Raw genomic sequence first — 27,476 nt, 5'->3', positions numbered from 1 at the left:
GCCTCGGGGTGGCTGATGGAGCAGTGCGCGGCGCGCCTCCTCCCCCTGCTAACGGGAGAGGCACAGCTGGCTGCACTACAGCTCCCCGCCGACCGCCGGCTGGCCTACGCGGACCTCCGCCGGGCCGTCCTCCAGCGCATGGGGCGCACCCCAGAACAGCAGCGCCAGCGCTTCCACGCGTTGTGCTTGGAGGAAGTCGGCCGGCCGTTCGCGTTTGGCCAGCAGCTCCGGGACGCCTGCTGGCGGTGGTTGAGGGCCGACAACCGCGACGCCGAGGGAATCATCGACCAGGTGGTGCTGGAACAATTCATCGCTCGCTTGCCAGCGGGAACCGCGGAGTGGGTCCATTGCCACCGCCCGGCGTCGCTGGATCAGTCAGTCGAGCTGGCGGAGGACCATTTGGCGGCTGTCCCGCTGGCAGGACAGCAGACGGCATCTTCTCTTCTCTCTCTCCCCCTCCTCCTGTGTCCCGTCCTTGCCCCATTCCCCCACCGCGGAGGCGGGGGCCAGCACCACCCCAGCCGGCCCGCCGCACCCGCAGTGCCCTCCCGTTTCTCCCTTCTGTGTCTGTCTCTCCCCCCCTCAGGTGAGTGAGCCCCAGAACACCGGTGCAGAGGGAAAGCCCGGGCCGGTTTGCTGGCGCTGCGGGGAGCTGGGCCACCTTCAACAGCAGTGCACGGCGATGGAAGTGGGCGTGGTGGTTCGGATCCCCGACGCGTCAGAGGCCACCCTCGATCGAGCCGGAGCGTATCGCATACCGGTGAGTATCCAAGGGGATACATATCAGGCGTTGGTGGATTCTGGCTGTAATCAGACCTCAATTCACCAAAGCCTGGTACAAAACGAGGCATTGGGGGGAGCACAGGCGGTGAAGGTGTTGTGTGTGCACAGGGACGTTCACAGCTACCTTTTGGTGTCGGTCCACATTTTTTTCAGAGGGGAAAAAGTTATAGTGAAGGCGGCAGTTAATCCTCGCCTTACCCACTCTTTAATTTTGGGGACTGATTGGCCGGGATTTCGGGATTTGATGACGCACTTAGTCAAGAGTGGGTCCTGCCACTTAACGGGGGGAGGTCCCGGGGTCGCTTTGGCGGTAGCAGCTGTCACAGAGCCGTCTACATCATCTCCGCGTCAGAGTGAGGAGCCGCCGGCCCCTCCTCTCTCTCTTGGGGAATCCCTCGCAGATTTCCCATTAGAGCAGTCGCGAGACGAGACTCTGCGACATGCGTTTGACCAAGTGAGAGTAATCGATGGTCAAACGCTCCAGCCGAACGCCACCCCGCCCTTCCCCAACTTCGCGATTATGAAGGATAGGTTATACCGAGTGACGCAGGACACTCAAACTAAAGAGCGAGTCATGCAGCTTTTGATTCCGAAGAGCCGCTGGGAATTGGTATTCCAGGCGGCTCACTTTAATCCCATGGCTGGACACTTAGGGCAGGATAAGACACTAGCCCGAATAATGGCCCGATTCTATTGGCCGGGGATTCGCGGCGATGTCCGTAGGTGGTGTACGGCATGCCGCGAATGCCAGTTAGTAAATCCAGCGGCCATTCCAAAAGCGCCTTTGCACCTTCTTCCATTGATCGAGACCCTGTTTGAGAGAATTGGGATGGATCTCGTTGGGCCATTAGATCGGTCAGCACGGGGGTACCGCTTTATATTAGTTCTGGTGGACTATGCAACGAGATACCCAGAAGCAGTGCCTCTGCGCAATATCTCAGCACGCAGTATTGCAGAGGCACTCTTCAGCGTCATCTCCCGAGTCAGAATCCCGAAAGAGATTCTGAATGATCAAGGCATTACGTTTATGTCACGGACACTGCGCGAACTGTATGGGTTATTGGGGATTAAGCCGATCCGCACCAGTGTGTATCACCCACAAACGGACGGTTTAGTGGAACGGTTCAATTGCATCCTCAAAAATATCATTAAAAAATTTGTAAGTGAGGACGCACGTAATTGGGATAAGTGGCTCGAGCCCTTGTTGTTCTCAGTGCGAGAGGTTCCCCAAGCCTCCACGGGGTTCTCCCTGTTCGAATTATTATATGGGCGTAAGCCACGCAGCATCCTAGACGTGCTGCGGGAAAATTGGGAGGAGGGACTTTCACAAAGCAAGAACGAAATTCAATACGTTATGGACCTGCGCGCAAAACTCCACACGCTCACCCACCTAACCCAGGAGAATTTGCGGCAGGCCCAGGAACGGCAAGCCCGCCTGTACAACAAGGATACGCGCCTTAGGGAGTTCACACAGGGAGATAAAGTACTCGTACTGTTGCCCACTTCAAGCTCCAAATTGATCGCCAAGTGGCAAGGACCCTTTGAGGTCACACGGCGAGTTGGGGACGTCGACTACGAGGTGAGGCGAACAGACAGGGGTGGGGCGCTACAAATTTACCACCTCAATCTGCTTAAACTCTGGAAGGAGGAGGTCCCCGTGGCGTTGGTGTCGGTGGTTCCGGAGAAGGCGGAGCTGGGGCCGGAGATTCAAAAAGGGGCATTGACATCATGTACCCCTCCGGTCCCCTGTGGAGATCACCTCTCTCCGACCCAGCTCACGGAGGTCGCCCAGTTGCAGACCGAGTTTTCGGATGTGTTCTCGCCCCTGCCCGGTCGCACTAACCTCATAGAGCACCACATAGAGACGCCCCCGGCGTTAGTAGTGCGTAGCCGCCCTTACAGACTACCCGAACACAAAAAAAAAGGTGGTTCGGGAAGAACTTGAGACCATGCTCGAAATGGGCATCGTCGAGGAGTCCCACAGTGACTGGAGCAGCCCGGTGGTCTTGGTACCCAAGGCCGACGGGTCGGTCCGGTTCTGTGTGGACTACAGAAAAGTCAACGCGGTGTCTAAATTCGATGCGTACCCAATGCCTCGTATTGATGAGTTGCTCGATCGACTTGCCACTGCTCGCTTTTATTCGACACTGGATTTGACGAAGGGATATTGGCAGATCCCCTTGACTCCCCTATCCCGAGAAAAAACGGCCTTTTCCACACCATTTGGTTTACATCAATTCGTCACCCTTCCGTTTGGGCTGTTTGGGGTGCCCGCTACGTTTCAGCGGCTGATGGACAGAGTCCTCCGGCCTCCACGCAACTTATGTGGCTGCTTATCTAGACGATATGATCTATAGTAATGACTGGCCGAGGCACCTTGAACATCTGAGGGCCGTCCTTAGGTCGCTGAGGCGAGCGGGGCTCACAGCCAACCCAAAGAAGTGTGCGATTGGGCGGGTGGAAGTACAGTATCTGGGCTTCCACTTGGGCAACGGGCAGGTGCGTCCCCAAATTAATAAGACGGCAGCGATTGCGGCCTGCCCGAGGCCCAAGACCAAAAAAGGGGGTGAGACAGTTCCTGGGGCTGGCTGGCTATTACCGTAGGTTTGTACCTAATTATTCGGACGTCACCAGCCTGCTGACTGATCTCACTAAAAAGGGGGCCCCAGATCCGGTCCAGTGGACGGAGCAATGCCAGCGGGCTTTTTCCGAGGTAAAGGCTGCACTGTGTGGGGGGTCACTTTTACACTCCCCTGACTTTTCTCTCCCCTTTGTGTTGCAGACCGAGGTGTCGGACAGAGGGCTGGGGGCAGTTTTGTCCCAGGAGGGGGAGGACCGCCCGGTCCTCTACATCAGTAGGAAGCTGTCAGTGCGCGAGGGGCGCTACAGCACCATTGAAAAGGAGTGTCTGGTGATCAAGTGGGCGGTCCTCGCCCTCCATTACTACCTGCTGGGATGCCCTTTCACCCTCTGTTCGGACCACGCGCCCCTCCAGTGACTCCACCGCATGAAAGATGCCAACGTGTGGCTCACCCGTTGGTATCTGGCACTCCAGCCCTTCAATTTTAAGGTGGTCCACAGGCCGGGGGCGCAGATGGTCGTGGCGGACTTCCTCTCCCGTCAAGGGGGGTGAGTCGGCTGCGGGCCGGACGGCCGCCCAGCCTGAGTCGGTCGGTGGGGGTATGTGGCAGCGGGGGCGTGGTCAAGCGCCGGTCTGCGACAGGAGGGCGGAGTCAGGGAAGGTAGGTGGCAGAATCACTACACCTGACGGCAATTAACCTGTTTGTGTGTGTGTCTTCCCAGTGACCGCGCCCTATTTAAGGAGGGAGAGCGAGAGCAGAGGAGCTCTTCCCGGAACCAGACGCCGAGTGTGTGTGTGTGTGTGTCTGTACACTTTAAACCCTAGTTGTTACACTGAAAAGTGTGACAATAAAAACAGTGTATCAACCTGATCTCTGTCCTGCCGTCCTCTGTGCTCCACTCATACCTGTCGAACTGCTAGACTTGTATTTAAAAATCCTGCTTTTTGTTGGCATAATACACAATCCATTTTAACTAGGCTATGGCTAGTTATACAACAGAGGAACTTTATAATGGATATAAAATGTCGACAGATTCCTTTTTTTAAAATTCCAGGTTTTTGTGATACAAAAAATAAAACCAAGATAAATGATGTCAGATCTTTTTTCATGTTTAAATGTGACACAAACAACCAATAAAATTCAAGTAAAAATAAATAAATAAATAGTTTAGGAGAAAAGGGGGGGGGGGACAACATGGATCCTCATTGCATAAGTGTGCACACCACTTATAATTAATACTTTGATAAAGGTCCTTTTTCTTGTAATACAGCATGCTTTTTTTTTCTTTTTAAATAAGTCTATCAACTTGGCACATCTTGAATTAACAATCCGATTCCACAGTTCCTTGCAAAAATGCAAGACCTATCAAATTGTGACAGGATCTCCTGTGCACAGTCCTCCAAGTCAGACCAAAGGTTTTTGAAAGGATTTGGCTCTGATGGACCATTCTAAAATGCTGGCATTCTTCTGAAGCTATTCCTTTTCTGACTTTGATTTACGCTTTGGGTTGTTGTGCTGGAAGGTGAATTTTTTTTTTCCCCATATCTTCAGCTGTCTATCAGAGACCTGCTGGTTTTGTGCCAAAACAGACTGGTCTTTGGAGTTATTCATGATTCGTACCATCTTGACCAAAACCCCAGACCTAACAGAATCAAACAGCCCTGTAGCATGATGCCGTCACTATTATGCTTCACTGTGGGTATGGTGTTTGTTGGGGGATAAGGTATCTTGTTTTTGCGCCAAACACAGCTTTTAGAATTGTGCTCAAAAAGGTTCTACCTTGGTCCCATAAGACACTAACAGATTTCAGTTTAGGATGATTGTATGTTTGTTTTGGCAAAATTCAGGTGGGCTTTTTTTTTTTTGTATGAGAAGGCTTTTGTCCAGCCATCCTACCCCATAGCCCTGACATGGGAATAAAAGAGATCATTGTCACATGCAGGGAATGATCAGTCAATGGCAGATATTCCTGCAGCTCATTTAATGTTGTTAAAGGTCTCGTGGCAGTCTCCTTGACAAGTTTTCATCTTGTCCTTTCATCAATTTTGGAGACGGTCCGTCCTTAGTAATTTTAATTTGGTGCCCAATTTTCTCCATTTGTTGACAGCCTTCACAGAGTTCCATGGTATATCTACATAAATGTTTTAGAAATTCTTTTGAACCCTTATCCGATCAATACCTTTCGACAGTAAGATCCTGTACATGATCTGTAAACTCGATGCAGACCACAGCTTCAACAATCGGATGAAAAATCAACAAGCCGTCAAGAAAAATCACACTTATGCAACTAGGTTATTAGGGCCTGAGCACCATAAGCCCAAAGACCCTATTTAACTTCTAAGGATTTTCCCCCCTCAAGACTTGACCATATCCTAGGTGGTTCCCATGGGCAAAAACTCATGAAATTCCAACAGTACTTGTGATAGTTAATCAGGGACAGAGCTCTGGCCCTGAGTGTAGCCCAGTGACTCAATAGCACCACCATTTGTAATTCAGTCTTGTGCCTGGCATACATTTTCATGTACACATACTACATTTGGTACACCTCTGGGTGCCCCTAAGATGAACACATTTGTAATATACGTTGCTTTAGCCACACCCAAAAAATAGTGAGTTATTTTGGATTTTATGCATTTTGACAAGTGTTACATTTTGAAATATTCGTCCTAGGCAGTTTATTGGATTCATGTCAGATTTGGTAGGCAGGATGTCAAGATGTTCCATCCATTTTCTTTCGCTTGTCCAAAGTCAGGCCGCGGTGGCAGCAGGCTAAGCAGGGTCTTCCAGGTGTCCCTCTCCCCAGCAACGCATTCCAGTTCCTCCTGGGGAGGATCCCAAGGTACTCCCAGACCAGATAAGATATATAATCTCTCCAGCGTGTTCTGGGTCTACCCTGAGGTCTCCTCCCAGTTGGACATGCCAGGAAATTCTCCAAAGGAAGGTGTCCAGGGAGGTATCCTAATCAGATGCCCAAACCACCTCAGCTGATTCCTTTCGACATGAAGGAGCAACAGCTCTAATCCGAGATCCCTCTGGATGTCTGAGCTCCTCACCCTAAGGGTGAGCCCAGCCACTCTCTGCAGAAAGCTCATTTCAGCTGCCTCTATCCACGATCTCATCCTTTTGGTCACTACCCAAAGCTCATTACCATAGGTGAGGGTTGGAACGTAGACTGACTGGTAAATCGAAAGCTTTGCCTTCCGGCTCAGCTCCCTCTTCACCACGATGGACCAGTACAATGCCCGCATTACTGCTGACGCCACCCCAATCCGCCTGTCCATCTCAGACTCCATTTTACCATCACTCACGAACAAGACCCCAAGATACTTGAGCTCCTTCAATTGGAGCAGCAACTCACTCCCAACCTGGAGGGAGCGCTCCACCGTTTTCTGACAGAGAACCATGGCCTCAGACTTGGAGGTGCTGACTCTCATTCCAGCCACTTCAATCTCGGCTGCAAACCGTCCCAGTGCTTGTTGAAGGTCACGCTCTGAAGAAGCCAACAGAATCACATCATCTGCAAAAAGCAGAGATGCAATTCTGAGGTTCCCAAACCAGACACCCTCCTCATCCCGGCTGCGCCTTGAGATCCCATCCATGAATATCACAAAACAGGATCGACGACAAGGGGCAGCCTTGGTGGAGTCCAACACCCACTGGAAACATGTTTGACTTTGTGCTGAGAATTCTGACACAGCTCACACTCTGGTTGTACAAGGACAGGATAGTGCGTAGCAACGGCCCCAATACCCTATACTCCCACAGTGCCCCCCCCACAAGACCCCCCGGGGGACACAGTTGTAAGCCTTTTCCAAAATCTACAAAAACACATGTAGACTGGCTGGTCATACTCCCATGAACCCCCAACAACCCTGCCAGGGTCCAGTGTTCCACAGCTAGGACGGAATCCATATTGCTCCTCCTGAATCTGAGGTTCGGCAAATCAGTCGGAGCTTCCTTTCCAGCACCACGGAATAAACTTTCCAAGGGAAGGCTGAGCAGTGTAATACCCCTATAATTGGAGCACACACTCTGGTCTCCCTTTATGAAAAGAGGAACCACCACCCCAGTCTGCCACTCCACAGGCACTATACCCGACCTCCACGCGACACTGAAGAGGTGTGTCAGCCAAGACAGCCCAACAATGTCCAGAGCCTTCAGCATCTCAGGGCAAATCTCATCCATCCCTGGCGCCTTGCAATCAAGGAATTTCTTGACCGCCTCAGCGACCTTGGTCAGGGATATGGGTGAAGCTCCTACCAGCCGCCTCTACAATGAAGGCTTTGAACATGGTCCATTCGGATTCCATGTCCCCAACCTCACCTGAGGTGCACAAAAAGCTCTTCCAGAGGTAGGAATTGAAGACCTCTCAAACAGGGGGCCAGATGTTCCCAGTTCACCCTCACTACACGCTTGGGTTTGCCAGGTCTGTCCGGCAGCCTCCCCTGCCATCTGATCCAACTCACCACCAGGTGGTGATCAGTTGACAGCTCTGCTCCTCTCTTCAATGCATATAGCCGCAGAACTAACCACAAAGTCAATCATCAATCTTTGGCCTAAGGTGTTCTGGGACCAGGCACACTTATAAACCACTTTATGCTCGAACATGGTGTTTGTTATGGCCAATCCATGATGAGGACAGAAGTCAAACAACAAAACACCACTCTGGTTTAGATCAGGCAGGCCATTCCTCCCAAACCACTCCCCTCCAGCTTTTGCCATCATTGCCCACGTGAGCGTTGAAGTCCTCCAAGAGAATTATGGAGACCCCAGTTGGCACCCCTTCCAGGACATCACCCAGAAACTCCAAGGCGGCTGAATCTTCTGCACTCCTGTTTGGTGCATAAGCACAAAACAGTCACAGTTTTCATCTCAGCAACTTGCAGTTGCATAGAGGTGACCCTCTCGTTCTCGCAGGAGAACTTCAACACAGCGGCACTCAGCCGGGGGCTTGTGAGTATCCCCACACCAGCCTGGCACCTCTCACCCCGGGCAACTCTGGAAAAGGAGAGAGTCCACCCCCTCTCCAGGAGTTTGGTTCCAGAACCAGTGCTATATGTGGAGGCAAGTCAAACTATATCTAGTTGGTAGCTATAGCTCCCACGTCAGCTCTGGTTCCTTCCCCGCCAGAAAGGCAACATTCCACATCCTAATCACTAGTCAGCACTGCTGAGGATCAGCACACCCAAGCTCCCACCTTTGCCTGCCACCCAGCTCACAATGCACCTGACCCTAGTGCCTGTCCTTGCGGGTGGTGAGCCCGCATGGCGGCAGCTCCACGTAATTTCTTTTGGCTGTGCCCAGTTGGGCTCCATGGGCCAAGGCCTGGCCACCAGACACTCACCAACAAGCTCCCCTCCCAGGTCTGGCTCCAGGAGGAGGCCCCAGTTTCCCACTCCTGGGCGAGGTGCTGCAGCTCCTTTTTTGCCGTTTCATCAGGGTCTTGAATCGCTCTTAGTCTGGCCCCTCCCCTGGAATCAGTTTGCCTTGGGAGACCCTACCAGGGGCTAATGCCCCTGACAACTCAACTACCAGGATCACCAGGAAACCCAAACCCCTCCACCACGGTGGTGATTCTTCAGAGGGTGTCAAGATGTTGCTGATGTTAAATTGAGAAAAGATTTTTGATATCCTATAAGGTGCTGAAATGGTGACAATGAATTTATATGCTTCACCAGGCAAACAGGAAGTGCCTCAAGTTTTCCATGCATTGCTTGCTATGGCCCAAATTTCACAAGTTTTTGGTTATGATGCTTAGGATGATGTCTTATGCCCAGCATGACATCCTGGTATAAGTGCCACCATTTGGCAACAGAAAGAGTTGCTTTTTCACTATTTCTGCTCCTAGACACTTCATCAGATTCACATCAGACTTGCTGTAAATTAAGTCATGGCGCTCCTGATTTTACACTGTGAAGGGATTTTTTTGCTATGTTGAGCAGTGTTGCCATGGAGACGGGATGAATTTGGGTACCTTTCAAAAGATTCTTTAGATCATTTCATCAGCTTCACGACTGACAGGAATTCAATCAACCAATCAATGAATGAACATGGAATTTGGTCTAGACATGCTTACATCATGGCATTGCCCTCTTCCTTCATGTAAGCAGCTACAGGAAACGTTTGGTGAAGGTTTGCCTGTGAAGATTCTCAGTCATCCAGGTCATAGCAAACTGTGGGTAGTAAAAGAGAGCAACTGGACTTGCTTGAAGATTCTTGAAGACGTTTCACCTTTCATCCAAAAGGCTTCTTCAGTTCTGTCTGACTAATAGGGAGTATCAGGTATTTATCCTCTCATGGATGAAAAGCAATCCTAAGGTGTCATTGAGTCATCCTGTTGGTGTGGGTCACTGGGGGCTGGGTGTGAACGGCCTAGAGAGTCATTGGGATGATCAGTGGATTGTTGGTTCTCTCTGTCCTCCTGTGAGTCACTGAAAACAGCTGGGTTTTGGTGTGCATTCAGTTGTCTGGGAAGTGTGCCAAGGACTGCATTGTAGGTGGCTGATAAATGATGTCTTAGACCACCACCTCTGTTCAGTGATGGCCATCACTGAAGAATCTTCAAGCAAGTCCAGTTGCTCTCTTTTACCACCCACAGTTTTGTGGAGGTTGCTGCTGCACAAGAAGGATCTACTAAATTAAAAAGTAGTTACTAAATTCAAGAGTTACCTTACAAACTTTTTCTGGTAACTGTAAAAAAAAAATTATATAAAAATTGCAATAACTGAAGTATGTTGACCACTCAGAAGAATCAGCGCTCCCCACCATGTTCAAATGTAGAGTTGATGCAACTTGTAAATGGCAGTGATGGTCTTGTCCTGAAACTACTCTGAACCCCGAATCCTCTAGGCACTAGCTAATAAACTAGTGCACCAACACTAACTAGCAGTCACTATAAAACTTTTTATTGTCTATATTTGGACAAATTCAGATGACCTGTATGCAATTACAGTTTACAGTGGTATGCAAAAGTTTGGGCACACCTGGTCAAAATTGCTGTTACTGTGAACAGTTAAGCAAGTTGAAGATGAAATGGTCTCCAAAAGGCATAAAGTTAAAGATGACTCCTTCCCTTTACGTATATTTTAAGCAAAAACAATTTATTTTCATCTTTTACATTTTCAAAATGACAAAAAAGGAAAAAGGCCTGAAGCAAAAGTTTGGGCACCCTGCATGGTTAGTACCTAGTAACACCCCCTTTGGCAAGTATCACAGCTTGTAAACACTTTTTGTAGCCAGCTAATAATCTTTCAGTTCTTACCTGGGGGATTTTCACACATTCATCCTTGCAAAAGGCTTCCAGTTCTACAAGTTTCTTGGGCTGTCTTGCATGCACTGCTCTTTTGAGATCTATCCACAGATTTTCAATGATGTTTAGGTCAGGGGACTGTGAGGGCCAGGGCAAAACCTTCAGCTTGTGCCTCTTGAGGTATTCCATTGTAGATTTTGAGGTGTGTTTTGGATCATCGTCTTATTGTAGGACCTATCCTCTTTTTAACTTCAACTTTTTTACAGATGGTGTGATGTTTGCTTCCAGAATTTGCTGGTATTTATTCAAATCCATGCTTCCCTCGACCAATGAAATGTGCCCTGTGCCACTGGCTGCAACACAACCCCAAAGCATGATCGATCCACACCCATGCTTCAGAGTTGGAGAGGTGTTCTTTTCCTGGAACCTGGCCCCCTTTTTTCTCCACACATACCTTTGCACATTGTGGCCAAAAAGTTCTATTTTGATTTCATCAGTCCACAGGACTTGTTTCCAAAATGCATCAGGCTTATTTAGATGTTCATTTGCAAACTTCAGACGCTGAATTTTTTGGCTAGGACGCAGGAATGGTTTTCTTCTGATGATTCTTCCATGAAGGTCATATTTGTTCAGGTGTCGCTGCATAGTAGAACAGTGCACCACCACTCCAGGGTCTGCTAAATCTTTCTGAAGGTTTTTTGCAGTCAAACAGGGGGTTTTATTTGCCTTTCTAGCAATCCAACAAGTAGTTCTTTCAGAAAGTTTTCTTCATCTTCCAGACCTCACCTTGAGCTCCACTGTTTCTGTTAACTGCCATTTCTTGATAACATTACAATCTGAGGAAACAGCTACCTGAAAACACTCTGCTACATTCTTGTAGCCTTCTCCTGTTTTGCAAGCATCAATTATTTTATTCTTCAGAATGCGAGGGAGTTGCTTAGAGGAGCCCATGGCTGTTGATTTTAGGGACAAGTTTGAGGAGTCAGAGAATTTATACAGCTTTGAAATGTGCATCATCTGACCTTTCCTAGCAAAGAATTTGAACAAGCCACAGCTCAATTAGCTAATTACGGTCTGGAACCTTGGTAAAAGTTACCTGAGAACTCAAATGTATTGGGGTGCCCAAACTTTCGCATTGTGTTCCTTTTCTTTTTTCACTCTCCAACTGTACAAAACAAAAATACACATATCTTGCAGAAAACGCTGAAATGTGTCATCTTTACCTTTATGCCTTTTGGCGATCAGTTCATCTTCTGCTCACTTAACTATTCACAGTAACAGACATTTTCAGTAAGGGTGCCCAAACTTTTGCATGCCACTGTAAATCTAATAGCTTTTAAATATTCTCAATATTCATCTGTGAAGGCTCTCAGTCATCCAGGTCATCGTAAATCATAGGTGCTAAAGAAGGCAACTGGACTTGCTTGAAATGCTTGAAGACGTTTCACTGCTCATCTGAAAGGCTTCTTCAGTTCTGTCTGACTAGTGGGGAGTTCCAGGTATTTATCCTCTAGAGGACCAAAAGCAAACCTAAGGAGAGTCATTAACAGTCTCAGCCCATGTTTACATTAGACCGTATCAGCGGATCATCAGATTAACGTTTTTAAAATGATTAGTGTGCACACAGCAACACCAATACACGATTTGCGTGCACACAGCAACACCAATACACGGATACGCTCGGCTCCGCAGGCATCCTGCGCTCCAAATCACTCCGCCCTGAACAGCGAGTGCCCTCTGGAGGGTGCGCACTCCGGCCCTGCGCAGCTCACACAGCGCGCGAGTGAAGTGCACAAGCAGTGTTTTCGGGACTGAGCCACTGTGTGTGTGATCCCAGCGCACATCACTTACCACTTGCAAGTGGAAGGATGGCAAGCCTAAAGACAATCATAACTACACAATGGGCAGTATTTGCATCAGTATTTTCATACTTTTATACTCTTTAATGAAAGGTGATACAAGGCGGAAGTCCACGCCGTTTTTCAGCAGTCGCATCACATGACCAACGCCAGCGAATCAGGAAGGTGGCTGTCACAGTGACGTTGTCCAATGACGACGCCAGCTAGAGCTCAGCTCAGCGTATCCGCATATCTCAATGTTTACACAGCACCGGACCAGACACAATCTAGATTGAATACGTGGACCCTGGCGGATTCCCATTTCCCGGCGTTTCCAGGCGGTTTAATGTAAACGGACAGTGCATCCGCGAAGAAAACGAGACAGATACGGTCTAATGTAAACTTGGCCTCAGTCATCCTGTAGACATTTGGTTCCCTGGAGGCCGGGTGTGAGCGATATTAGCAGCCTAGAGGGTTGTTAGGGTGATCTGTGGGTCGTTGGCTCTCTCTGCCACAGATCCACGACCCACAGATCACCCGAACAACCCTCTAGGCTGCTAACACAGTTCACACCCAGCCTCCAGGCTCCCTAACACCTACAGGATGACAGTGTGTCAACAACCCAATGGGACCTCAACAACTCTACTTAGGTTTGCTTTTGGTTCACTAGAGGATAAATACCTGGAACTCCCCACTAGTCAGACAGAACTGAAGAAGCCTTTCGGATGAGAGGTGAAACGTCTTTAAGAATTTCAAGCAAATCCGCATTCTTTAGCACCTAGGGCTTTTCAATATTCAGGTATTTAAAAATGGGTTGTAAACCTGTAGTATGTGGGTTACTTTATTGTAAAAAAATAAATTATATATAAAGATTTATTTTATAGTAAATTGCTAGGTTGGCAGCAATTTACTGGATATCATGGCAGGCGGCTATTTTAGCCTGGTGGAACTATATCACCATGTGGCTTGAACTGATCAAGCTAAGCCATGCCTCAACTTAAGCTTGACATGGGACCATTTTGTCCATGCTGATTTCTTAAACTGCCCCCTTTTAAAAGACTCCTCCACCTCATGTTGGTGTCCTGCATCACCCTGTCAGGGTTCATTTTGCAATAACGACTGGCTTGCTGTACATTATCCCTTACATAAATATTTGGTAATGACAACCAGACAATTACACAAATATACACACCTGGAGAGAGTAGGATAACAGAGCGCAGAAGGTTGGACAGAGTTTCAATGTTTCTCAACCTGATAAAACACAAAATTATTAAAACGATATCAATCTGCCTGAAACACACAAATTCACATAACTAATGAGGCACTCATTCACACCCACTTATAATTCCTGTTCCCTATATACATCATTTTTCTCTCTCTAATATACAAACAATTGAGGAAAAAAATTGTGCACATCACAGAGTAGCTCTGCAGTTAACAGGACTGAGTGCATACAGTTTAACTTAAAGCTGTTATGCAGTAATTGGGTTCACTTTGCAAGAGAATTGTGTCTCTAGCTTGTAGCTTTAAGCTTCAGAATGTGTTGGGATTCCCATAGACTTTCTCTGGAGGCACCAAAAGGTGTGAGGATCTCCGTCTCTGTAGTCACGGTTATTTATCCATTGTTGACTAGATTAAAAAGACTGCTCTCCCATTTCAATATTTTATGGGCTTCACCCCTCCAGTCTCTCTCTCTCTCACACACACACAAACTGTTTTAGCTTGTGACAACTTTTTTTGAGAGCATGGTGAAATTGTATTATTGAGCATTAATTAATCATTAATATACTTTGGAAGAATTTTAATAAGCTCCTTAAGCTGAGCCTAAGTACACCACGTTTAAATGTTTAGAGGATCTCATATATATGTGATCATCTTATATTCTCCACCATTGATTATCATCTCATCTCATTATCTCTAGCCGCTTTATCCTATTCTACAGGGTCGCAGGCAAGCTGGAGCCTATCCCAGCTGACTACGGGCGAAAGGCGGGGTACACCCTGGACAAGTCGCCAGGTCATCACAGGGCTGACACACAGACAACCATTCACACTCACATTCACACCTACGGTCAATTTTAGAGTCACCAATCAAGGCATTTCATGTGACAAACACAGACTCGTCATTAAAGTAATAAAACCCTTAGACAGCCATTATGGTAAATGCTAAATAGATAGGTAAATTATTTTTTTATTATTATTACCCTTTATTTAACCAGAAAAGACTCACTGAGATTATAAATCTCTGACAAGAGCGTCGTGGCCAAGACAGGCAGCAGCACAGTTAATAAAACATAGAGCCAATACATACATTCATACACAACATTAAATAATTTACAGAATAAATTACACAAAGAGAATTTAAACGTAAAATCAACAAAAGTTCATTAAAATAGTATTCCAAAAAGTCAGGCAAAACATATACAGCTGGATGTTTGTCTGCAACTCATTTAAAATCACTTTAAATACGTGTAATGGGAACAATTCCTTAAATTTCAAGTCAATTTGTAACTGGTTCCAAGCAGAGGGCGCAAAAAACTTAAATGCCTTTTTCCCCCCCAATTCAGTACAGACCACTGGAACAGAAAGTAAAAACAGATCCTGCAAATGAAGACTGTAACTGCCCACACTTTGACAAATGTACAATGTTTGACAAATGTATACAGTGGGGCAAAAAAGTATTTAGTCAGCCACCAATTGTGCAAGTTCTCCCACTTAAAAAGATGAGAGAGGCATGTAATTTTCATCATAGGCACACTTCAACTATGAGAGACAGAATGGGGGGAAAGAATCCACGAAATCACATTGTAGGATTTTTCATGAATTAATTGGTACATTCCTCAGTAAAATAAGTATTTGGTCACCTACAAACAAGCAAGATTTCTGGCTCTCACAGACCTGTAACAACTTCTTTAAGAGGCTCCTCTGTCCTTCACTCGTTACCTGTATTAATGGCACCTGTTTGAACTCGTTATCAGTATAAAAGACACCTGTCCACAACCTCAAACAGTCACACTTCAAACTCCACTATGGCCAAGGCCAAAGAGCTATCAAAGGACACCAGAAACAAAACTGTAGACCTGCACCAGGCTGGGAAGACTGAATCTGCAATAGGTAAGCAGCTTGGTGTGAAGAAATCAACTGTGGGAGCAATTATTAGAAAATGGAAGACATACAAGACCACTGATAATCTCCCTCGATCTGGGGCTCCACGCAAGATCTCACCCTGTGGGGTCAAAATGATCAGAAGAACGGTGAGCAAAAATCCCAGAACCACATGGGGGGACCTAGTGAATGACCAGCAGAGAGCTGGGACCAAAGTAACAAAGGCTACCATCAATAACACACTACACCGCCAGGGACTCAAATCCTGCAGTGCCAGATGTGTCCCCCTGCTTAAGCCAGTACATGTCCAGGCCTGTCTGAAGTTTGCTAGAGAGCATTTGGATGATCCAGAAGAGGATTGGGTCAGATGAAACCAAAATAGAACTTTTTGGTAAAAACTCAACTTGTCGTGTTTGGAGGAGAAAGAATGCTGAGTTGCATCCAAAGAACACCATACCTACTGTGAAGCATGGGGGTGGAAACATCATGCTTTGGGGCTGTTTTTCTGCAAAGGGACCAGGACGACTGATCCGTGTAAAGGAAAGAATGAATGGGGCCATGTATCGTGAGATTTTGAGGGAAAACCTCCTTCCATCAGCAAGGGCATTGAAGATGAAACGTGGCTGGGTCTTTCAGCATGACAATGATCCCAAACACACCGCCTGGGCAACGAAGGAGTGGCTTCGTAAGAAGCATTTCAAGGTCCTGGAGTGGCCTAGCCAGTCTCCAGATCTCAACCCCATAGAAAATCTTTGAAGGGAGTTGAAAGTCCGTGTTGCCCAGCGACAGCCCCAAAACATCACTGCTCTAGAGGAGATCTGCATGGAGGAATGGGCCAAAATACCAGCAACAGTGTGTGAAAACCTTGTGAAGACTTACAGAAAACATTTGACCTCTGTCATTGCCAACAAAGGGTATATAACAAAGTATTGAGATGAACTTTTGTTATTGACCAAATACTTATTTTCCACCATAATTTGCAAATAAATTCTTTAAAAATCAGACAATGTGATTTTCTGGATTTTTTTTCTCATTTTGTTTCTCATAGTTGAGCTATACCTATGATGAAAATTGCAGGCCTCTCTCATCTTTTTAAGTGGGAGAACTTGCACAACTGGTGACTGACTAAATACTTTTTTGCCTGTATGTATGTAGGTGGGTAGGTAGGTAGGTTTATTAAACACAAGATCCACTCAGCTGACGCTGGTTTCCATTGGAGATGTGTATAAACTTATGCTAATAATCTATGTCTACGTTATTAAATTCATAAAATATACACTATAAAATAAGCAATATACAATATAGTGAGAAACATTATGATTATTAATAATGAATAAAATTTGTATTTAAATACCAGAAGTGTTTCCAATAGTTAATTCTAAATTTCTTAGTAGTCTCAGAGATTTTAACATAGTCAGGCAGAGAATAATATAACATGGCAGCTGAAAAAGCAAAAGTCCTGTGCCCTGATTTTGACTTTATTTTCATGATATGAATATTGTTCTTTACTTTTGTATTATAATTATGGACATCAGAGTTTTTAACAAAAACTCTCGTACGTGTATCCTCCTTTGAAAAATAGTGGGAAATGTTTTAGCCAATCAGAAATCTGTGTTTCAAACAAAGTCCTTTTACAATGATTTTAATAGGAGTAGCCATTTTGGTTTGGGGCAGGTCTCCCAAAAAGGAACCCAACTTTAAAACTAATGGAAGAAACTTAGAGCTCAGTGTTCTCCTAGGAAATCACTCACACTTGTACTGGGTCTGTACAATAAAAGTGTTTAAGGCAACTTCTTTCGTGTAAGTATATCTTTTGGCTACTTTTGAGTTACAGCCTTCCATGACAACTTCTAAGCCATTTTAGATAAATGCATCTGTGAAACTGTAAATGAAAATCACACCTGCCCGAATCTTCCTCAATCTTCTCAAAGGTCCGAGCAACAGCCAGATATGGAACTCTGCAGAGAGAGAGAGAGCACAATAGATAAAAAGAAACAGATGCAAAACTCTAAAATATTGTCCATGAAACAATGGCTATACTTTACCTCTGTCTCTTCCTCCAGCAAGCATCATCTATGGGATGGTAGTGAGCTTTCGAAGGATCATATTGGCTCTGGCTGGCAGGTTCCATATCCTTCTCACTGCCACATAGGAAATCTAAAGTTTATAATCTTATAACAGAGAAGATGGCTTAACTGCTGGGGGGGGGGACCCAGCACAAAATTTTCAATTTCATGACCAACAGGAATTAAATTTAACATCTTGGCACTGCACACTATCAAATAAAGAAATATTAATGTCAGGTTATTTTGAATCTAGAAATTTAGTGTTAATATATAATTGGGGGGGGGGGGGGGGAACTCAAGTATCCTTATCAAATAGCATTTGGCTTATTGTTACTTTTCTTGTTCAGCTCTACATACTCCAGGTTATTGTGATTATTCATTTTTGGCTCTATACTCATACCCTTGCATTTCTCTCTCATCGGAAGCAGTAGCAGCCGCAGGCTTCTCACCATCCTTTTTCTCAACATCACTTTTCTCGTCTGATTTTTCCAACTTCACTGCAGCTTTTCTGGGTGCTTAAGATGATATAGGCATTGAATCATTTTATCAAGCCATAAATGCTGCCGATAAACAGATATGTGAAGATCTTAAAAAGTGCTCACCAAAGAAACTGTTAATGGTTTTTTTCTTGGCAGATCCCTCTCTCTTCTCCTCCTCTGCATCCTTCTCTGTCTTCATCACTCTTTCAGGACTGCATTTTTCCTCCTTTGTTACCTTTTTCATTTCTTTATTATTCCCATTCAGTAAATCATTCTCTCCTTCCTGTTCAGTTTCCATTTCATCATTTTGTTTTTTATACTCTTTTTCAGCATTAGTCACATTCATGTTTCCCTCATCCTTTGCCATCAGTAGTTCTTTCTTGACCGTACTTCTGTTCTTTTGCTTCACCTCCATAGACTCCTCATTCCCTGTTTTCAAGAAAACAAAAGAGGGAAGGTAAAAGTTAAAGAGTAGGGGTCTCAAGTATCAAGACATGCATAGAATAATTCTGTGTGTATAATGGGGGTGTAACATCCTTCAGTTCATACTCTCTGCAACATGTTAATTAATTGCATTAACTGCTCTATTTGGGTTTTGTCCCAACCTGAAACACTACTGGATATCCCATATAGGCTCCTTAATGAGCTATGCCTATTCAGAAACCATATTTACTGTCCTGGCACAATTTTGTTTACAAGTATACTTGCCCGTTTCCATTGGATACATTTTATATTATTAGCGCCACTGCTTCAGAATTTTCTGAATTGCAAATTCATGATATTTGCATGACTCTGCAGAGGGCTTTAAATTTGAAATGAGGCATACAGGAAGTGGAGACACGCACATCAGCCAAGACAAGAGGGAGAGAGAGAAAGAGAGAAGAGAAAGGTAGATTTAAAAAGCTTAAATTAGATACGAGGTGCAATGAAAAAGGCAAGATGCTGCTCCTTTTGCAAACAAGTGGAGTGCGACACAGTCAGGCACACACAGCAGGAGCAAACAGTAACTTCAGTGAGTCAGTATGCTGTGTGTGTGCATTAAAATAATCCTGATTGCATTTTCAGAAATGTTTGTTAAAATAAGAGAAAGATGGATGACATCGATGAGAAAGATAGTTTGATAGCATTGCTTTAGCTAGGGAGGGGCTCAAATTTGTTAGCTCTGCCTCAATATTTTGAGAGGAAAAAAAATGGCTTTATAGTGCCAAATTATGCAATGTTAGTAGTGGTGACTAGAATATTTTTATGTCCTTACTGGTTACATGATCAAATATTTGTGCTGCAAGAGAATAAACATTACTAATTCTCAACTGTAACCCGCATAGACAAGTACACAGGCAGAAGTAGTGGAAGTGAGTGGAGCAGGAAATGGGGCAGAAAGAGAGAGAAGAGTGGAGCAGGAGAGCAGAAAAAGGAAAGAGTAGAGTAGAAGGTAGAAAGAAAGGAGAACGGAGGAAGAGAGACTAGAACAAGAGAGCAAAATGGAACATGAGAGAGGGCAGAAAGGTAAGAGTGCAGCAGGAAAGAGCAGAAAGAGAAAAGTGGAGCAGGAAGAGGGGAGAAGGAGAGCAGGGTGGAACACGAGAGAGAGGAGAAAGGGAGCAGAGTGGAGCAAGAGAGCAGACTGGAAAAGGAGACATCAGAAGGAGAGTGGAGGAGGAGGGAAGTGAGGGAAGAAAGAGAGGAGAGTGGGGAGGAGGAGGAGAGAGGACAAACAGAGGATACTGGAGCAGAAGAGCAGAGTAGCACAGGAGAGAGGGTAGAACAAGGGGGGAATGGAGAAGGAGAGGAGAGTGGAGCAAGAGAAGGCAGAAAGAGGAGAGCAGAGTGATTCAACACAATCATTCCTCAGCAGCTAATTGGAAAGCTGAGCCTGCTGGGCTTGAACACTTCCCTCTGCAACTGGATCCTGGCTTTCCTGACAGAAACCTCAGTCAGTCCGGACTGGGAGCAGAACTTCCAGCACCACCATACTGAGTACTGCCCCCTGGCTGTGTGCCCAGTCCACTGCTGTTCACTCTGCTAACTAATGACTGTGCAGCAATTCACAGTTCAAATCATATCAAGTTTGCTGATGACGCGACTGTAGTGGGTCACATCAGTAAGAACGATGAGTCAGCATACAGAAAGGAGGTGCAATGGCTATCGGACTGGTGCAGTGTCAACAGCCTGTCTCTAAACATGGAAAAAATTAGAGATGGTTGCTGACTTCAGAATAACATGGAGTTACCACTCCCCGCTGTACATTGACAACTCACTCACAGAGAACATCAAGAGCACCAAATTCCTTGGTGTTCATCTGGCAGAGAACCTCACCTAGTCCCTCAACACCAGCTCCATAGCCAAGAAAGCCCAGTAGCATCTCTACTTTCTACGTAGGCTGAGGAAAACGTGTCTCCCATCACCCATCCTCACAATTTTCTACAAAGGGATTATTGATAGGTATATCAGGTGAAAATTCAAATTCAATCCAAATTGCTTGAAACTGCTCTCACTGAATTCAGACTTGAATGCAGAACACACTTTTTACATTAAAATATGTTTATCCATTCTTGAGATATTACAAATCAAAGACTGAAAAACGGCTTAATTTTTAGAAAACTGACATAATATGTATTAGGATGACATGGTCCAATGGGCCTAATTAACACACAAGATCAAATGTTTTTCTTAACACTTTTACTTTTCAAGATATTTACATGGAAAGTGGTAAGCACATAGATGGTTGCATACCGAACACAAAGTTTGAAAAACTTAGTAAAAAAATTATGCAAATTAGTATTTAATTAGTATTATGCTAATTAGGTAAACCGTTAAATCGGTACACGCAATTAAAAAAACAATTCTAAATATCCTCTTTGTGCTCTGTAGGCCTTTGTATTTCTCAAAAGTAAGGCCTACTTGTGTTTATATTAAAGAACATAAATGATAGTATTCACATGTTTCAAAGCTAACCTCGAAAAAACTGTGAGCCAAATCCAATAAACAATTTCAGTTAACTGAATTGAAATTGACACTCGCATTTCTGACTTCCGGTTTTTGAAAAGATCATTCCGACCACTAAGATCTCAATATTTTTCATCAGAACAACTACACCTATTCTGAAATAATTATTTATTTACATTAAATCAGTTTTATTTGAAAATATAAGTAGGTAAAGCTATGAAAACTCACTTCAAAATCTCCCATGAATCTCATCTCATCTCATTATCTCTAGCCGCTTTATCCTGTTCTACAGGGTCGCAGGCGAGCTGGAGCCTATCCCAGCTGACTACGGGCGAAAGGCGTGGTACACCCTGGACAAGTCGCCAGGTCATCACAGGGCTGACACATAGACACAGACAACCATTCACACTCACATTCACACCTACGGTCAATTTAGAGTCACCAGTTAACCTAACCTGCATGTCTTTGGACTGTGGGGGAAACCGGAGCACCCGGAGGAAACCCACGCGGACACGGGGAGAACATGCAAACTCCGCACAGAAAGGCCCTCGCCGGCCACAGGGCTCGAACCCGAACCTTCTTGCTGTGAGGCGACAGTGCTAACCACTACACCACCGTGCCGCCCTCCCATGAATCATAACGCCAAAACTAGCTGATGAAAAATTTTGCCGAATACCTCATCAGAAACAGTGAGAGCTAGAGAACATCGCTATAAAAGTTATGATTGATATTCATGAATAATCCAGTCAGAAACCGATCAGAAGAGAGGCAGACCACTTTCCTGTAACTCAGAAAGCACCGTCAGTTTCTTGACATCACGCGAGCAGTGTGTGTAATCTATTGCACCAATTTCAACCTGCCATTACTCCCAAAGTACCGAACAGATCTTAATGAAATACATTTCTTTGGAAAGCAGAAATAAACTTTTTAATGATGGTATTCGCGATCGAAAATATTCAAGAGTTAAGCAACGACAGTGTAATATGTCCCTGATGTGGGTGGAGTACAGAAGCACGGCAGGTGGGAGCTGATGTTCACACGCACTTTATTTTTACTATTTTCATTGCTTTTCAGCTTCATTTCACTCACTCGCTGCACACACACACACACACGTTCTTGGTCGGGAGAGCTCTCCTCTCTTCACTCTCTCCCTCCTTTTCTAACCTTCACTGTCACTGCAACACACACACATTAAAGGAGATACGCAGAACCTTTATTTTTAAATAAATTTCTGAGTGGATAGTATCTCCATCCTTGACTCTTGTATGCTGCATAAATGGGAATAATAAAATATATATATATTTTTGAGAGTTAAAATCGACCGCAAAGTTGGCATTCAAGCTGCCCTGCTGAGCCAGCCAGCCCTGGGTGGGTGACATCACAGCAGGAACCGGTTTTAAGGCCGAGGCCTTCGACAGCTATAAACCAAAGTCATATATAAATAAAAATTTTGGGTGAAAGTAAGAAATGCTGTTACCAACTTGCTCAACTAAGACTGATTTGACTTCATTGATTGTGGGTTGACTCTCATTAAAACAGGATAGGTGTTCTAACTTATGCGACATACATGTACATGCATGCATTTTCACTGATAAAACGTAAAAGGCTAATTAAATAATCAGATGAACTGAGACAATCACATTCTGAAGCAAATTAAATAATCTTAGGGGGGCACTGCTGAGCAGGCTTGATGTAAGACGGGTTTTGCAGTTGTTCCGCCGAAATGTGACTTAATTTTTACTTTTTTTTTTCCGCACTATCTTGCACTTTTGTTCCCTTTCGAGCTTTACTTTTGTAGCTCGTTGCTTCAAGGGACTTCTTTTTCAATTGGGGACGATTTATGATGGCAAATAGAGGGAAATCTGACGCCCCCAAAGCAGGTCGCAGTAATAGGCCTCAGCCTTCTCCCGTCCAAACTCCAGCAGCAGCCAGATGCTAATAAAGCTTTGTTGGCGAGTATGAGGCAGATGATGGACGAAATGCGCTCTGATATTCGTAATTTTGATTCCATTGTCTCAGGTGCTGTCAAAAGAGAGATTACGGTGGCTCTGGAGTCCATCGAAGCTAAACTTGCTTCACAGTCTGAGACTATTGAGGACCTCGAGTGCTCAGCTAATGACCACGATATCAGGCTAACCGGTCTCCAAACTAATGTCAGCACGCTTACCTCCCTGGTTGACTCTCTCTCTAAAAGATGCGAGGACCTGGAAGGGCGGTCACGATAGAATAATGTTCGCCTGGTGGGCCCGCCAGAGGCCCACTGAGTTTATTGCCCAACTCTCACAAGACCTCTTGGGACTTGAAGATAAACCGGTGCTGGATCGGGCTCATTGTACCCTCCATGCAAGGCCCAAAGGTGGAGAACCTCCACGTCTGCTGGTTATACGGGTTAACCTGTTTCCAGTTCGGAACCAGATTCTGCGACGTGTCAGGGAAGCCTCTCCTCTCTCCTACAGGGGCAGGAGAATCTCGATTTTCCTTGATTTTACTCTAGCGGTGGCTAGGAAACAGGCCACCTTTGCCAAAGTAAAGGAGGCCCTCCACTCTTGTCCAACCATTAAGTTTGGTCTTCTCTACCTGGCAACGCTACGCATTACCTTACCCAGCGGACAAACTCACAGGTTTGATGGCCCTGCTTTGGCATTGGATTTGTTGAGAAAAACATTAAAAAAAAAAAGTTGTCAATCCGGATGCTGTTTAGCTAGCATGTTAGCCGGCTAGTTAGCTGCTACTGCTTGCTGATCAGACTACATTCCCCAGAGTGCCTTGCTTCAGTGAAGTTGGATTTCCTACAGACAGGGACTGATATTACCACTGTTTTCTGTTCACTCTTGTCATTTTGTAATCTTAAATGGTTTACTATTATAACTTGAATACACGTTTGTCGTTTAATTTTATATGAATACCTCAACTTCAAAGTCTTAAACATAGGAGTCTTTATTTATTTATTTAAATGTTCAAGCTAGTTGTTTGACGCTGCAAATTTATGCTGCTTGTTTATTTTCTCTACAGTGCAATACTAAAGGTTACATGTAGCAGCTTAAATCTAAATGTTTACATTATATCCAGCTATAAGCCAGTTCATTATTATGCAGTTTTTATTGTTTTCTTAAAATGTCACATTTCCCTAGTGGACGCTGAGTAGTTCTCGGTAGTTTTTATTTTATCAGAATTATTAGGAGGCGTGAGTGTGTTTTTTTCGGGGGTCAAATTGCACACATCCCATTTGGGGGGATGCTTCTGCCAGTGAGTGGGTGGAAGGGGTTTTTGGTTCTCTTTCCCTTTTTTTTTTTGTTGTTTTGCTTTTGTGTGCGTGTTTTTTCTTTTTTTAATTTATTTTCCCTTCCCCATCAGTCAGGCATTTGTTTTGAATGTTGTTATAGTCTATTGTTGTCAGACGACTACTTTTCTTTTTGATAGCACTGCATACGCTCAGTCATGACTCAGACTAATTTAAAAGCATTTTCAAATGGGAGGGACATTAAACTCATTAGTTTTAACTGTAAAAGACTCAATAACCCCATAAAACATAGCAAGGTATTGCATCATCTTCATACTCTTAGTGCTCAGATAATCTTTTTACAAGAAACCCATCTTAAAGTGCACATCACAGGTAAATTCAGGAGTAAGATCAATGTAATTCTCCTATTTTATATTAAACTTTGGTCAAATATCTGTCACATTTTGCGTAATTTTTTTACCTTGCACAATACCAGAAAAATTCAGTTTAAATCAAGCCATTTGAGGCGAATTGGTCCGCCTCTGAAAAAACTTGGCATTTGGATTTCCCGGCAAACATTGATTTTCGTGATGTCACGTGCGGGACGCCTCCCTCTGAATCCTACGTCAGCGCTGGTTTGTTTATGAGAAAACGACCTGGTGGTTTTCTGCAAATTTCTTGAATGTTATCACGTAATTATTAAAATGGTTAACAGATGTATCGTAGGAGGGTGTAGCAACACCAATCTTGATGGGATTAGTACTCCTCATTTTCCAAAAGACCAGACAATGAAAGAGAAATGGGAGCGTTTCGTGCGAAGCACCTGGAAAAATTGGCTACATGCTACAAACTACAGCATTATTTGCGGGGCTCACTTCACAAGGCCCGACGACTTTGAGAACTATTTGCAGTGGGAAATGGGCTTCGCGAGGCAACTTGATCTGAAAAAAGACGCAGTTCCATTTGTCAGAATGCCCAAAGCAACACCGTCTCCATCTGTGTCAGCATCACCAAAGGAGCCAACCGTGTTCGTCTCCCCTGACAGAAGGCGAAGTGCCGCATCCACTGAGGCCCTCGGAGCCGAGGACCAAGCAGAGCTGAGAAAAAGACCAAGAAAATCGGCAATTCACAAGTTGACTGTTGCCAGGGTAAGAAATAAGAGAGACTATACTCTAAATTAGGTGTTCCTGTGTTTGTGTGGTACACGGATAGTGTTATTTATTGACACACAAAAGTAAACAAACACAAAAGCGCTGGGCGATAATACACTTACTTCACATGTATCAAGGGATGTGTGTGTAAGGGCTTGAGATCTTGGGACCTGTCAAACACATTAAATGTATATACACAACCCTGCTTAGCCGATTCTGTGTGTGTAGCTTATGAAATCTCTCCCCTACAGTAGCCAGTACTCTTCTAAATGAAGAAATATATCAATGCATAATAGTAATTAGACGAAATATGATCTCATTATATTCTTCATCCAAAGATGAAGTAACATTGCGCTCAGGTGACAATTCCATATTTCAATGCAAAATCACTAGCTGCTAAACTTGGTTTACACAGGCTGTGCACTGAAACTATGCAAGTCTCGCAGCCTGTTGGCGCTTCCGCACATGACGTCACAAATCTGGCTCCAGACTCCCTTGGGATTTTTCCAGGCACGTTTTGTTATTTTATTTTTTTCTGCTATAGACAGATGGCCTTGTGTAAAATTACCCTTCTGGATGAGTGTGTAAAGGGGCATACTTTCATATTTAAAAAAAAAAAATCGAAACTGGTCCAGGATATGCACTTTAAGGCTTCGGATCACGCCAGATTGAAAAGGGGATGGGTGGGTCAGATTTACCATTCTTCATTCCAGGGCAAATCAAGGGGTGTAAAGCGTGTAATAGTCAGCAAGGTCACAAAGGACCCCAGGGTAACTTCTAAGCAACTGAAGGCCTCTCTCACATTGGCTAATGTTAAATATTCATGAGTCCACCACCAGGAGACCACTGAACAACAATGGTGTGCATGGCAGGGTTGCAAGGAGAAAGCCACTGCTCTCCAAAAAGAACATTGCTGCTCGTCTGCAGTTTGCTAAAGATCACGTGGACAAGCCAGAAGGCTATTGGAAAAATGTTATGTGGACGGATGAGACCAAAATAGAACTTTTTGGTTTAAAAGAAAAGCGTTATGTTTGGAGAAAGGAAAACACTGCATTCGAACATAAGAATCTTACCCCATCTGTGAAACATGGTCGTGGTAGTATCATGGTTTGGGCCTGTTTTGCTGCATCTGGGCCAGGACGGCTTGCCATCATTGATGGTAGGGCTGAACGATATATCGTTATCGTATCTATATCTAGATATGAACATTCAAGATATTACCGTAATATCGAAAAAGCAACGATATAGATTTCCCCTCCCCGCGCTCGCCCTACATGTACAGCTCTGGTAATCACAACAAACATAATTTTTACGATTGCCCTTGAATGCACCGCTAAGGCCAGCCAACCACAAACCTTATTTCATGCTTGCTGTGGATCGACAGCTGAAGCCAACCAATGACAAACATATGAGGGCGGGAGTGAGGGAGACGGAGACCGACACGCGCACACACTACAGACACGGCGGGGAAATTAAAAAGAAAGAAAGAAAATGAGTGCGGAAGATAATGCGGCCGGTGGCGGTGCAGAATCTGACTCGGTGCCAAAACATAAATCATCCTCCATTATTTGGAGGTATTTTGGATTCAAAAAGGACGATGTTAACCAGAGTGAGGTGTTGTGTAGGTCATGCTTAGCAAAAATTGCGACGAAGCAAGGTAGCACAACAAACATGTTTCACCACCTGAAACAACACCATCGCGTGCTGCACGAAGAGTGTATGACAACTGCCCCTTTTCCACCAAAGCAGTTCCAGGGCTGGTTCGGGGCCAGTGCTTAGTTTGGAACCGGGTTTTCTGTTTCCACTGACAAAGAACTGGCTCTAGGGCCAGAAAAACCGGTTCCAGGCTAGCACCAACTCTCTGCTGGGCCAGAGGAAAGAACCGTTTACGTCAGCTGGGGGGGGGGGGGGGGGGGGGGGAGTTGTTAAGACCAACAACAATAAGACCGTGAAAGATCGCCATTTTTAAGCGACGAGGAGCAGCAGCTGTACAAACGCGAAGTCATCCATTATTATTATTGTTGTTGTTGCTGCTGCTGCTTCTTCCGTGTTGTTTTT

At 45.0% G+C, this 27,476-nt stretch overlaps 1 protein-coding gene across 4 annotated transcripts in view; it reads right to left on the bottom strand.

The window, feature by feature from the left end:
* The window catches only part of lig1 (ligase I, DNA, ATP-dependent), a 101,625-nt gene that overhangs the window by 55,268 nt on the left and 18,881 nt on the right, over window positions 1–27,476 (bottom strand). For all 4 annotated transcript variants that reach the window (XM_060906000.1, XM_060905997.1, XM_060905998.1 and 1 more), the window contains exons 6-10: window positions 18,225–18,530; window positions 18,023–18,137; window positions 17,602–17,697; window positions 17,458–17,514; window positions 13,645–13,703 (exon numbers count right to left, since the gene is read on the bottom strand). In XM_060906000.1, the coding sequence (XP_060761983.1) occupies window positions 13,645–13,703; window positions 17,458–17,514; window positions 17,602–17,697; window positions 18,023–18,137; window positions 18,225–18,530 (633 nt within the window). The remainder of the gene's footprint in view (window positions 1–13,644; window positions 13,704–17,457; window positions 17,515–17,601; window positions 17,698–18,022; window positions 18,138–18,224; window positions 18,531–27,476) is intronic.

Source organism: Neoarius graeffei, chromosome 23 (assembly GCF_027579695.1).
Source record: "Neoarius graeffei isolate fNeoGra1 chromosome 23, fNeoGra1.pri, whole genome shotgun sequence".
NCBI lineage: Eukaryota > Metazoa > Chordata > Actinopteri > Siluriformes > Ariidae > Neoarius > Neoarius graeffei.
The sequence above is the reverse complement of the archived record's forward strand: the minus strand, read 5'-3'. Positions and strand labels throughout refer to the sequence as shown.